The 14,455-nt window shown below is 35.2% G+C and overlaps 1 protein-coding gene across 1 annotated transcript in view; it reads left to right on the top strand.

The window, feature by feature from the left end:
• The window catches only part of LOC128211798 (complement C3-like), a 41,064-nt gene that overhangs the window by 1,747 nt on the left and 24,862 nt on the right, over positions 1-14,455 (top strand). Inside the window, exons 3-19 of the mRNA XM_052916867.1 lie at positions 1,273-1,339; positions 1,526-1,726; positions 2,945-3,018; positions 3,255-3,389; positions 4,154-4,196; positions 5,035-5,122; positions 7,739-7,844; positions 8,026-8,259; positions 8,594-8,767; positions 9,128-9,220; positions 10,111-10,179; positions 10,414-10,611; positions 10,837-10,986; positions 11,192-11,266; positions 12,146-12,254; positions 12,554-12,784; positions 13,182-13,326. Of these exons, the coding sequence (XP_052772827.1) occupies positions 1,273-1,339; positions 1,526-1,726; positions 2,945-3,018; positions 3,255-3,389; positions 4,154-4,196; positions 5,035-5,122; positions 7,739-7,844; positions 8,026-8,259; positions 8,594-8,767; positions 9,128-9,220; positions 10,111-10,179; positions 10,414-10,611; positions 10,837-10,986; positions 11,192-11,266; positions 12,146-12,254; positions 12,554-12,784; positions 13,182-13,326 (2,192 nt within the window). The remainder of the gene's footprint in view (positions 1-1,272; positions 1,340-1,525; positions 1,727-2,944; positions 3,019-3,254; positions 3,390-4,153; positions 4,197-5,034; positions 5,123-7,738; positions 7,845-8,025; positions 8,260-8,593; positions 8,768-9,127; positions 9,221-10,110; positions 10,180-10,413; positions 10,612-10,836; positions 10,987-11,191; positions 11,267-12,145; positions 12,255-12,553; positions 12,785-13,181; positions 13,327-14,455) is intronic.

The raw sequence follows: 14,455 nt of genomic DNA, 5'->3' as shown, positions 1-14,455 counted from the left end.
TAAGGCTTGAATAATAATTATTATAGGACCTGCCTTCTGCTAAACTCATACGTTACTTGGTACTATCGAAATTCAATCGGCTACGGCTAAGGTCAACCGCTAATGGCTATTTTAATTACTGTTCAGAAATAAGTTTAATTACCTTGTTTACTAAAATCCTATTAAAGGGGTTTGGTCTAGTTAATTTTGACGTCACTGAAACTATTGATTGACAAGCTCCTTTTTGTGGCGATAGCCAGTAAAATACTTTGGTTATTGCCACGTGAGATTAAATGTATCACGTGATATCGTAAAACTATTAAGGGGAATTAGGAAATACTTTTGAATGGCCAACTACAATTAGGGTCAATTAGGGGGTATACAATTTTATTTGGGGAGTTCTGTGAGTAGTCTAGTTCTGGTTAGGATTCTGATAGTATACCTGGTTAAGATCTGAGAGTCAGCTTGCTCTCGTGTGATTGTACAAAATAATTGACCATTAATAAATAAATAAATGCTAACAATAAACTTTGTTTCATCGGACGTGGTTGTTTTGACTTTGTTAAAATAAGATTGGGTTTGGAGTGAGGGTGCTACAAAACGAAGCACTATTCGAAATTCTGCTTCTGATGACTGACTATTGTCTGGTTTAAATTCCTATTTCAAACAACAGGTATATCCGTGCCTTCGGTATGTCAGACAAATTGAGTGAACAAATAATGGCCCGAATATGATTAGAATTTAAACCCCCAAAAGCAATTTTTTGCGGAAGTTTTACTGTAAAATACGCGTTTTCTTCCGTTAACGGCCGGTTTAACGTGTTAAAAAATAGAGAATATTTGTTGATTTCGTTGAAGAACGAGTGGTCAACAGAAAATATATCTGTATTGTGAACACTGTGTCGTTAATTTGCTTTAATTAGACGAACTTAAGTTAAAATGTACATGTAAGTATCTATTTATTTCAATGCAAAGGGAGAGAAATGCAACGTATTTTGATTAGACATGTAATACCGAAGGAAGACAATCGTCACATACTTTGAAAGGGGCACAAGCAATGTAAAAGGGTATTTTCAATCATTGAAATATTGAAAAATATCAAAATTAAATGTTCACTGTTTGAAACAGTGAAAATATCAAAATATATTTCACTGATAAATTTCTATAAATCATTGGAAACCATAATATGATATGATATAATTATAATTATCCTCTATAACGGGCCGAAAATGGATATGTACAGCTATACTTCGTAGTTAGGTACATTGCTGTTAAACATAACATTTGTTTGAAGGTATGGTTTGAAATAGAAGGAACGAGTGACCAAATCTCCAGAAGAGTGGTGACTATTTCATCACAAGGTAATATTTCCCGAGCTTTGTAACAAAGCAACTAATTAAGACTCGCGTAGCTGCCTATCTAGTATGTTTTCCTAGTCTGACACTTGTTCGAAACTGCTCTGTATTAAAATGGAATATATTGATACTATATTAACTCTTTACTGTAACTAAAACTTAAAACGCAAATATTTGTCTCTCTTTTTTAAGAAAATCCACAGCTTATTAGGATGAGTGTAACATCGGAAGACATTGACAAGATGAAGAGAACCAAAGGAAAGCCTAACAGCATTCTTTTAAAAGCCAGTTTTCCTAATGGAGGAACATACTCCAGAAAGATCTTCCTGAGCTATAAATCTGGATATCTTATTGTTCAGACGGATAAACCACTCTATACGCCTTTGGAAACAGGTACTTTTCAAATTGACCCTCTACTTTATAAATCGGATAAGGGTAAGAATTAAATTCAAAATCAAACCATTCACAACTTTAAAAGCAAAACATACGCATATACCGTTAAATAGCGATTTCTCGAACGTCAAAAATTCTTCACAGAACCATTTTTATTTCAGAAATTTGTTCGACCGTTTTTTTTATTGATTGCCATAGTATATAAACATATAGTTATAGAAATACGCATGCTGATAATTCGGTGCACGTCACGATTGTTTGTATCATAAATGGTTAGATTTTCTGACATCAGGGGAAATCTGGACAAGCTTTTGCAGTTTATCTTTTTGTCAGTTTGCACATGCAAGAAATGTTATTGGTCATAAGTCATTATTTGATAAATGTTGATCAAACACTCAAGATTTCGACTAATCAAACGAAATAATAAACCGGTTCGATACAATTGTGTACAAAGTGATTTTTTTAACGGGAGAAATCTAAAGAAAACGATTCTGGACGCGAAAGACCCCACCCCCTTCCATAATTCGAGCAGCAACGTCGGTGACGCCATTAAAATGGCAGACGGCAGAACGTTGTGGATATATCTGAACAAGTGTCAAGTGTCAGTGTTGGGACTCTGCATTCAAGTAACAGTACATATAAAAATGCGAAGAGTTTCGGCAAGCTGGATACCACTTGAGATGACAACGAGATGAACGCGTGCGTCGATCAAGGTCAATTCGAAGGCGCAACGCCAGCGAAAGTGACGAATTTATCAACTGGATCGTAAGCAAAGACGTGACGAAACAGCAATCGTCGGCATGTAAAACAAATTTTCAGAGCCTCCACTACTAGCAAAGGTCCCACTAAGGGTGAATGCGGAGTATTATTCGAAGGTATTTACGGTTTATTTAAACTGTTGCGCGGACGTCGATCTAATACCATAGACGAACTCAAGTATTCAACCGGAGTGATACTTGGTTGCTTTTGCCGAATGGATGCGTCGGCTCTGGCGCTGCTTCGAAATAACAATTGAGACACTGTATTCTACTGTGGTTTATATGACAAGAGTTTCAAATGTTTTGTATAAGGACTTTTACCATGCCTTATATGAATTGCTTTTATATTCCTCGCAAATTGTTTTCGGTGATTTGTCTTCGTATTTTAATTGCCCTCTAAATATTCTGTAATTCATCATCATGAAGAACTAATGCAATATTTGTTTCACTTTTTCTGTAGTTAAAGTACGTGTATTGGCAATGGAAGAATCACTTAAGCCTGTGAAGTCGGAGCTTGTCAACATAGAAATCCTGGTAAGTTTGCTTGATTTGTATTAGTTTAAAACGGTTAAGTTCCCTTTACCATAAAATACATAATAGCCGACAGCAACCACAATCTGCTGGCTCAATCTCCTCCTACAGCACTGTCTCCCTCCATGATGTCATGCTATCTTTGCAATAACGTATCAAAATTTTCTCTGGAAAAAGAGACCATTAGTAAATTTGAAAGAGTTAACATACCAATATGATCTGCATACGACTTTCTGTAGGCACCAAACGAAACCAAGTCGGTAGGGCGGTTATCCTGCAGTGGTACCAAAGGCGGGTTTTGCAGGAAACATATGACTTTGCCACCCTATCCGACCTTTGGCGAGTGGACAATCAGGGCCACTATGGGGGGAAAGGTAAAGTGACCTTGATATTTGATTATTTTTCCTGCCGATGTTGGCTTCGTAGAAAGTGTAAATGCTTAGACTATTTGATATTGATGTTGTGCATTATTAGTGAGTTTCGTATATACATACTTTAAATTAAAATAAAATTTCCGCCAAGCTTAACAACGTTTAAATTTATTCTAAGGTCATTATTGATAATTAAATGAAAGACATATCTTTTTATTTAATGTCTGTATGGAAAAATTAATGCTTGCTACGTGTTAATAAAAAAACTAGCTGGTAATTAATTTAAACAAAACCATGGAAAAAAATAATATGAGAGGGTGAAATTATAATTCAATACACTTTATTATTATTGATCAAATTCTGGTCTGGCATTTAAACGTTCCGAAAGTGCAATTGATCTTGTTTTTGTGGGGTTTTTTCATATACATATTAAAACAAAAGCCATGTCTTACCCTTGAGTCCAATGAATTAGTATTTCCTCTGTAGACAGCAGAATGATGAAATGCTTATAATAAGTATATTAAATGATAGCCTGTGCAAGGAGCTTCGACAGTCCTATAATTACCATTTCGGCCGTGAAACTGAAACTGCTATCATCGTTTATGCTTTCGAAGGATCTGTCTTCTAAAAACATATTTGTTGTTTTTCAGTGGCAATCGTTTTCATGTTCAGTTTATTGCTTTACCGTGAACTAAAATGGTTCCAGCGGCTCTCTAATATCCTGTTTATTTGAAATGGAATGCAACAACACATCATTTCTGTTTCAGTACGACACAACTACCGTTGTTCCATTTGAAGTCAAGGAGTTTGGTATGTTATAACACTGTTAATGCATGAAATATAACTTCAGCCCATCTAACGAATATAACAGTATCGTGTTTAGTGTTTTCCTTTAAAGTATACCGTTTTTGAAAAAGCATCATCCACATCAGCCATACATATAGGGGTCAGCATCAGGTGCCCGTCTGAAAATTGAGCGTTTTGCAGCATTCCATAAAAACAGTTTAATAGTAAATGCCTGATATGTTTGTTGTAAAAAAAACAACGTCCTACTTATTATTTTAATTCATAAATCAGAAGCTGCCTAAGGCAAGCCATCATCAACTTCAGACAGTTTTTTGATAAAAAACACTTTGCATATATACTGTAGGAAGAAACATTAGTTTAATTGCACCAGAGAAGAAGAAAAATAAAATAAAATAACTATGCGTGAGATCATATTCATTTAATGCGACATTAACTAAACTGTATTCTGCTTTGTTTCGACCAAACACCAAATGTAATGCTATTCAGATAGGACTGGGACGATTGCGAGCCATCAAACAACCGTCTTAAATTGAATTAGCGAATTGTTTATCGGAATAAGTGACACGTAATAATAGAAGATGTGGTGATATTTGCCTACGATGTGCACTTTGATAGGACACAAATATAAAGTCTTGATATGAAACAGTAAACAATGAAAACAGCAGTGACAAACAAATAGCACATACTGTAATCAAGATTCTGTTAAAAGGCACACGTGCCAAGATCAAACGAACACTAAACAAGACACCTAAGGTGATGACTGTTTAAACGAAACAAATATTGTCATGTGTAAACAGCGAAGGTGTTTCAACGTAACATTTTGAGACTATTTATTTTTCAGTTGTTCCGACGTTTGGTGTGTCAATTACAACCTCAAGAGATTACATTCTGGACAAAACTTCTTCCATAGAAGTTACTGTAGATGCAACGTAAGACTAAGTTCCATTTTGGGTTTATGCGCAGCATGGTTCTGCATTCAATAATGACGAATTTCCAATATTTAATCGGAATTTTGCAACGTTTTAGGCCCCACTTTAGACACACAGTCACAATATTAATTTCGACATGCGGTGAGTTAAAACTTTCCCTAAATCTCCACGAATGATCGCGGATTAAATAAGAAGTAATTGGTGATATATGTATTCGAATTAAGTACGTAAGTGACGAGATTGCAACGACTGTACGGATTTCTAAATATCAATGTCGTTGATGTACAGACAGAATCCTACGTAAGTTGTTGTTACATATCGTAAATTTGACAACCATAAACAAAGACAAGCGCGAGAAATATCAACATAAACAAAATCCTCTATAAGGTCCGAGCGCTAAATACCGACGGCATATATTTTCAAACACGTAAAATCGTTCAGGGAATCAGACGAGTTGTTGATCGATCTCGAGGATAGTTCATCTACTCGTCCTGATATTCTCGAGAAGCCTCGAGCGAGCACTTCGACTTCCACCGGAGATAAAAGATCAGCCCGTTCTATAGCTCAGAGGGCGAGACGTAAACGCGAGAAAGCATTCACACCGGGAGAAAAAAGGCTTTGAGATCAAAGGTGATCAAATAAGTCCACATGGGAACAATTGAACGCCATTGAGAAAAAAAGTATGGGATTGACATCAGCAGATTAAACAATAAGTACTATAGCAACACAGAAAAAATCAACCACTTTGCACGAGCCTACTTCCGGCAATGCCTAAGCGGAAAGGTCCACAACCAAGCGAGCAACAAACTGATACATCCAACAAGAGATCAGGAGGTTGAAACGGACAGCTCAGACAGTATGGATAGGTAGTGAGACGGCGAAATCAGCGAGGACGATTAAAACGCGCAATGTTGGATACTGATGTCTACAATCTACATCCGTTTAAGGTCAAAACCATGCTTCTCAATGACTGGAGCGATCTACTGCAAGCTCCTTTGATAAACCATGAAAATATAGACTCCTGGATGCTACAGTGAAAATGTACAACTTCTACAAGGAAGCCATATCTGCTATGCCTACGCCCCGAATCAACCACAGGTGTTCATCATTGGGATTTCTAAGTACAAGACACTGAACATGACCCTTTACATGGAACTACAATAATCAGCTTCACAATGCAGGAGTAACCTGTCGGACAGGTGATCTGATTTAACTGTACAAACACAAAGCTGCCAAAACTTCAGAGCATCCTACCGGTACAAATATAGAAGACTTTTCTTGGATCAAGAAAAAAGCACGGAACCAACAAAAAGCAACCGGCTATCACTTCTCAAGGCTACTATGAATGGTAAAAAAAGTAGAAGCAGGCATCAAAAACTTTATCGTTGAACAAAGCAGAGGGTGAAAGTGGTCTAGTGGTAAAGGAGTCCCCCTCTCACCCAAGATGTTGCATCGAGCTAAAAGAAATTAGTATAAACTATTAACTAACTTACAAGAAAAAAAATTGGATGCTAGTGATATGACGGCATCAAATGTTTACAGCAAGACAGGTCTCGTGATCGGTTGTAAAGATAATAATAATAATTTATTGACGTTACCAAAGTCCAAATCCACGGGATCCTACAAGTCATGTCGACCATAAAGTGGCAAGAAACTATAAACGTAAAAAATAATACCACACCTGCCCACCTCTATACTGAGTAGAGGTTAAACAATCTAGGAAATGAAATCGTTTTTTAAATGCTGATTTTACGTATTTCGACATCAGATGTGACTTACAGCGATATAGCCCGAGACCTATTCGACCAAATAAGTATTTGCATAGCCATAAGTTAAAAAGATAAATCAAATAAAAGTTATTTGATTAATATCTTTCTGTACATTTTGTACTTTGTTTTACGTAGAGTACTGTCAGGAGCCCACGTATTGTCGTTCTTATGCCGACACTTCCCGAACAATATATCATAGTGAGTCCGTCCGACGTCAAAATGGTTGCGGATTACACGCTTTGTGTCTTTTTTGTCGCTATGACATGATAAGCGTTTCTGGAGACGATAACTTGTACGACAGTTGTAATACCATGTTTAGATGAGTTGCTAGATGTGTGCGATAATTGAACTCTAATTGAACTCCTTTGCCTTCCCGACAATGTGCGAGAAAATTGCGACGTAAGTACTTCACAAGGCATTGTGCGGCACTTCGATATCAGGCCAATTTCTATCAATCATCCCATAAATAGTATTTCTAAGCGTTTAAGGTTAGTAAAGGCAAGTAATTTCCTATCGTTTGTTTCTGATTAATCATGCAGATGATTGTGCTTTGGACATGAAAAAAGATAGAAAAACAAACACGTTTATATTACACTATCAAAGGAAACACACAGAAAATGCCCATCATAGTGTCGCAAATATCTGCATGCTTAAGACGAACATCGTAACTTCGTTTTTTTGTCAATATTGTTTTCCTTTAGTTTAAAACAAATGTTTGAAAACGAATAGACTGACGGATGGATCCTTTACGACAAAATGTATATATGTTTAATAATTTGTAGTACTCGCGTGATTGAGATGACCCCAGATCTCTTAAATATCTCAGATAAAATTGTGTCATGTTCAGGTATGTCTATGGCAAGAAGGTTGAAGGAAACGCCGGGTTAAAGGTTAACATAGCCTACATTGGCAGTATGGACAATCAAAAAGAGATGATTACTGCAAGAAAAGACGTAAATACTTACATTTGTTCTAAACTTTCAACAAAAAAGGTTTTAGGCTTAATACCTAATAAATGTATTTCAGCTCAGAAAAAATGTTCTATAATTTGAAAAAGGATGTTAAGGTCATACAGCATTCGCATTTTTAACGCACGTTAGGGTTTTAATATTTCTATACATCTCTTACATTTAGCTTATCAATGGTGTGGCAGCGTTCACAGTGAAGATACCCGAACTACGTGCAAACTATGGTCCTGACTTCCCGGATGGTGCACGACTAATGCTTGAGGCAAATGTGTATGAGGAGGCGACAGGAAAAGAGGAAACAGAATACGATGATTCCATTCTATTTACAAAATCTCCGTTTAAGTTTGATTTTTCAAGGTCGAAGAAATCATACAGACCTGGGATGACTTACTACCTCCAGGTTATTTTTATAGTTGCCTTTTTAAATTAGGACGTACGAAGAATGTCAACTGTTGTAAGGTCGAGCAGCTCACATTAATGAAATTTTAAAATTTATTTTCTGTTACTAATATATGGACTGTATTTCAAACTACATTTTGATATAAATAAATAATTAAAAAATATTAATATAGATTATTTTTGTCAATAATATTGCTTTTAAATACTGCATGTGTTGAAGTAAGTTGGTCAGATAGCAAAACCCATATCGGTAGATTCTGTAAAAAAAATACTTTATGCAAATATTGCAAGATATTTGTATTGCTCAGACCTCAATATATTGTTACAATTGCCAGATTGACATGTCTTACTCAAACGGAAGGCCAGCTGTAGAAAAAGAATTTGTCATTAAGTTCTTTGATGGAATTCAAGAACAGCGGTTGGATGATTTTTATACAACAAATACAAATGGACAAATGACAAAGACGTTTGCTACCACATCGACATCTGAGAGAGTTCTTAAATTTCAGGTAGAATACGCGCGGTTATTCTTAAGAAAAATATTTATTCAATTACATTTATTAATTCATTTTTAAATATTTGCGACATAATGCGCATGGATTTGCTTTGAAATGCCTTTGTGCTTTCGTTTATTTAACATGTAATTAAAAATGAGTTTACGGTTTTTTATATCACTAATGATATGAGGTTTGAATTTTGAATCACCACCCACATGTATTATATTTTTCTAGTGTTTAATTGTGCATATACATCGTATGATTGAGCAAAGTGCAATGCTATTGCGTCTTAAGAAGTAGTTCTATTAATTGAAGATAAGATGTTAAGAATCGTTTCCTGTAATGCATTAAAACTTAAGCATTTTACTACAGATCTTTGCTAAGGACTACCCTGACGACATTGTGAACCATACGGTGAATCCATATAAGGGAGCGAATCAAATTGGAGTTGAGGAAATAGAGAGGGTACTACTTCTTCTGGTCTTTAAATGCTACAGCCTTGGTGTGATGAAATTAAAAATGATGTTTTGTTATATGTTTTTGGCCTGAATATGATTCTTAAATGGGCATACATATCTTCTTTCGACATCTTCGTCTGTTTGGAAACTAAAAATATTCGTTTTAAGATGTTGATGCATTGGTAAGTAGCAGTGAACATCCGTCCAAATCAAATAGATTATATCCAGTGCAACCGATTGTTGTAAAGTTTGCTAGCAATAGGCGGGTACGCTGCATTTGATTATACATTATTTTTATTTACAGTTATTTACGTTATCAAATCGTACAAAAACAATGACATCACTTCCAGTTACGGAAGCGGGTTTGTTTACAAAAAAAAAATTCTTCTACGGAATATCACTTCTTCTCATTTAAATAAGTAGTAGAATAAAAACATATGCCTTAGTGCTTGAATGGCATCACAAGGTATTACTTTATCATGTATTGCGCACGTGACAAACGAAGTCGTGATGATTCACCTAATTATAACCTGTGATGCAAATCAAGTGGTGTCCCATATTCATTCAATGGTGCAACCCGTTATCATTGGATGATCCGGGTTTTTGTTTTTTGTTTTTTATGTTTAATGATTTTATTGTGGAATGTTGCAAACAAAGATTCTCCAGTACATTGGATGATCCTATCGTTTTGATAAACGGCTGCAATTGGATGCAAGCGTCCGTCCGAGGAGCTAGTCTTCTGAAAAAGTCGGTAGCGATGACGGAGCCACTTAGTCATCGTGACGTCTCTTTTCACACTATTATTTAACCAATTAGTGAACGTCGCGCAAATGCCCTGCGCTCCTGTTATCCCCTTGTTTCAATGTATTTTGCCAACTGTGTTTTGTTCTTTTTTAGGAAGGCATTGAATACTTCAGGGCGAATACAAATATCAAAGGAGCAACATCGAGCGGCATCCTGATGATGGTAATGATTCCACTGTTAAACTACTCTTATGCATATTGAACTCGGAAATTGCAAACACTTCATCTTAAAGGGAAACACAAGTGAATGTCACCTTTGGTAGCATAACTGTTATAGTAGTCGGTATGGTTGCGGGCAAGAATCGATCAGAAACCGTTATTTAAACACTGGGCTGAAAGAGTAGATTGAGAACTTATTATATACCATAACATTATTGGTTTAGTTGCTGTTTTACAGGTTGTGGCCCGTGGTCAGATTGTGTATTCTTTATACAAGAAGGACACATTCGAAATTAACGAAAAAATGGAAAAAGATATTCCCAAAACGATTTCCCCAGAGGGAAGGCTTCTCGCATTATATGTGGATAAAGTTTCAGGCGAAATTGTGGCGGATTCAACCGAGTTCAGTGTCGACCCTCAGTGCAAGAGCACTCAAGTATGGTTATAACATTTACATGTAATACATACATAAATATGTGTATAATATTGGACTGTTTATTCCTACAATGTATACCGTGTTGGTAAGAATTGTATGGTTTATTAAATCAGCAGTCACACCTTTATAAACATTAAACAAGTGCCAAGACATAAGTTAAAATCCAGCATAAATTAACACACTGATTGATTTAAAAGCCAACAAATTTTCGCATTTTAAATATAGCTGACAGTGGAACCAGAGCGAACGGAAATATACCCGGGCAACCCTCAAGATGTTACTGTGACTGGGCCGAGTGATGCTTGGGTCGGGTTCAACGTCATGGACAAAGCACTGCTACTACTGAATGATAAAAATATTCTTCAGCACGATACCGTATGAAGTTAATAATATCAATAGTTTTCATTTTGTATTCATTTTATTGTTCAATTGCCTTTAACGTATAACTTTCAAAAAAAAAAAACTATTATGTATTCAAATTTAGAGGCGACAACATTTCAATTCATTTACATCCAACATACACCAGTTTCAATAACAAGCTTAAAGCGTAAATTTTGGGACGCTGATGTATCCATGGCAGGTGTTTCGGGCGCTGAAAGAGCACGACCTAGGCTGCGGGGCTGGAGGTGGTGTCACTAGCGAGGAAGTATTTAAAGTATGTATTAATAACGTATATACAATATACCAAAGTTAAGGGGTTTGTTTGTAGGTCGAACATGACCTATATTTTATAGTGGTTAACTGGTGTACCAAAATATTTTAAAACAATTATACTTGCCATAAGATATCATCCGGACACTCAATTTTTGGCAGGTTCTTAATTGAATAAGGGCCATAACTTCCCCACAAATGTGTACATAAATTCAAATATGATCAAGCAAGTCCAAGCTTGACAAGTCATGGTGTTATTTTTTTTAATTCGCCAATCCATCCATAAGCTATTATCTGAAACTGTAGTTTTGTTAAAGTCTAAATTCCATTTAAAACAGTGGTTTTTAACCAAATACGAACTTACCCTGTAAGTTATGGTTTAAAACTTGTGGAATAAAAAACATTTAAATACGTCAAGCCTTTTAATGAGGTATTGTTCGGACACCGTGTTAATGGCCTTTTCTCCGTAGTTTGTAACCAACTTCAAACTTTTTACTTTGTGGTGTCCAACATGTGTACTAAAATTATTTAAATATCTCGACTCCATCATCATGAGCTACCATCCAGACAAAAACAACCGACCGACATACCAACCGACAAGCTTACTCCTATATACCCTCCCCCAACTGTAGGGGTATAAACTCTTGTCTGGATTAATTGCCAGTACCGGTAATATAGAACAAAGGTTACTCAAAAAGACTTCCTTGAAAGACCCAATATCTAATTTTGTTTTTTTTAGTAATAAAATCTTTTTTCCAGTTTATATGTTGCAATATGGCAATATATGAGGCAATCACTTAACGTCAATTGGAAATATTGACCGCAATCGAACGGAGTAACACTTATGTAGATACCTTTGTTAAAAAACGAGTTTCTTTGACAGAATGCAGGGTTAACAATCGTTACAAATGCAAACGTGGATGATACTTCCATTCAGCGAAAGAGCGACACATGTAGAAGTGAAAATACTCGGAAAAAGAGGAGCATGAACGGTTAAGTGTTCTCAGACTTTAACTCTATTGCGTTGTTTATATGTTCTACATTTAACAATACTTACATAAGGGTAAAACAAATATCAGTAGTGATCTGGTTAGAAAATGTTTCTCATATGATGTATTTCAATATTTATAAATAAAACTCTATCATTAAAAGCATTATCAGGATTGACAGATAAGTTTTCTTTTACAGACTGCCCACCTGGCGTTGAAGAAATTTGTTGTACCAATATTTATAAATAAAACTCTATCATTAAAAGCATTATCAGGATTGACAGATAAGTTTTCTTTTACAGACTGCCTACCAGGGGTTGAAGAAAATTGTTGTACCATTGGTGTTGATTACGCTAACATAAAATTGGATGAACACTATGACTTGAAACACCATTTTGATCCTGATGTTCTTCCACCTAAAACACACTTAGTATGCATGTCCATGGTGAGATCAGTGGTTGGACACTTTACGCGGGGTTGTCTTCTTGCAATGTACAAAAGTTGTATTCGCACTATGAACGAAGACATTTTAGGTGAGTGGAAACATATGTTTGTAAAACTAAAGGGACTCGTCCACCTTTTATGAGGGCAAACGTAGTTTTTGATTTCATGTAAATGTAAACAAAACACTTGTTTCAATGATGAAACTGTTCGATTTAGAGCTCGATTGTTCATAACATTGTAAAAAAATGCTCTATTTTGTCGTAAAAGCGTTAATAACGCTTTTTGAAATTTAACAATTGTAGGCTTGGATTTACAAAAATCGCTTTAATAAGGTATATTATGATACTTTGGGATTATAATCTTTATCATACATAAATGAAAAAGTTCACATATGGAATAAGTAACGCATGTATAACATGATTAATTGTTTAACATATACGTTCATTTTTCTGTATTTTAAACTAAATTTGTTTAATTTCTTTGCAGATAATGATGAACTTGAGGGCCGATCTATTTTGGACGACGACGGTTTGTACGCGAATGACTTTGCAAAGCTGGTAGAAATGGGATTCACGATGAAGAAACGGACAAATTTTGAGACGTCGTTTTTTTTTGAAGAACATCAGCTGCAGTTTGTATTTATTCAACAATTTACATTTAACATTTAATATTAAGAACCAAAAGACGAGAAATGTTTTTGTTAATATCAACATAAAGTCATTATAATAAGTTTACATTAGCACTCACCACGGCGGTTTTCATAACAAGCATCTGCTCTTTCATGAGAAGTATATAACACGTCATAATTAGTCAACAATGAAGGGTAAGGCGTAAAGAAAGTTTGGTTCAGATTTCATGGAATACCGCTTTTTGAAATGACCCTTAACCTTTTTTATTGCCTTCAGAAATTTCTTTAATCATTTGTTTGATTTATTTCTTTTAAAAGTTATAATAAAGAGTTTTTGATTTTTAACAATACTATTGATTCTAATACTGATTGTAAAGGTGTTCTAAAGCACATATTTTATAGTTTTTTGTAATTGAAAAATTCTCAAGTAACAATTTGCCTGATATAAAGAAAGCCGAGCTACCGACCCTAATGTGTTGAGGCATGAAATCTGATTTTAATTTACGCCTTAACATATTTGTTGCAATGCGTCAGAACACCAATATCGCAGAATATAATTTGTTTGTTGCCAACTTCATCTTCAGATTGATACAGTTAACCTTAAATTCACCAATTGGGAAATAAGACTCTTTGTATTATTGAATAGAACAAAGAAGGATCGTTTGCACCTGACATCCAAAATGGGACTCGCAAATAAAACATCTTAAATCATAAACACGATATGTGTTTACTTTATCATAAATGACCACAATATGTACGTTTCGAGACTTTTCAAATATAAATAATACAGATTTTGTTCCCAAAGCATGGTTCGCTTCGTCATATTGTGACTGTCATCTGCTATGTTAGTTCTCACATACATCTTTTTTGTACATCTTTTACTAAACTCCTGTCTAAACAAAGTAATCGTTCATTCTTAGGATGCTTTACCAGATCGTTACGTAGTCTTAATTACCAGAACGTCACTTACCATCATCTAACCTAACATACGAATTAACACTCTTTGAACGCTTTTTTCTACATAATTATATGAAACAAAACTAACTGTTCTGTGGCTTTCGTTATAAATAAATTAAAGCAGTCGTTGTTGTTTATTTAAAACAACCTGTACTAAACTGATGTGTCATAACTC

This window comes from Mya arenaria, chromosome 12 (genome assembly GCF_026914265.1).
Source record: "Mya arenaria isolate MELC-2E11 chromosome 12, ASM2691426v1".
Taxonomy (NCBI): Eukaryota; Metazoa; Mollusca; class Bivalvia; order Myida; family Myidae; genus Mya; species Mya arenaria.
This window is presented reverse-complemented; position numbering and strand designations above follow the sequence as displayed.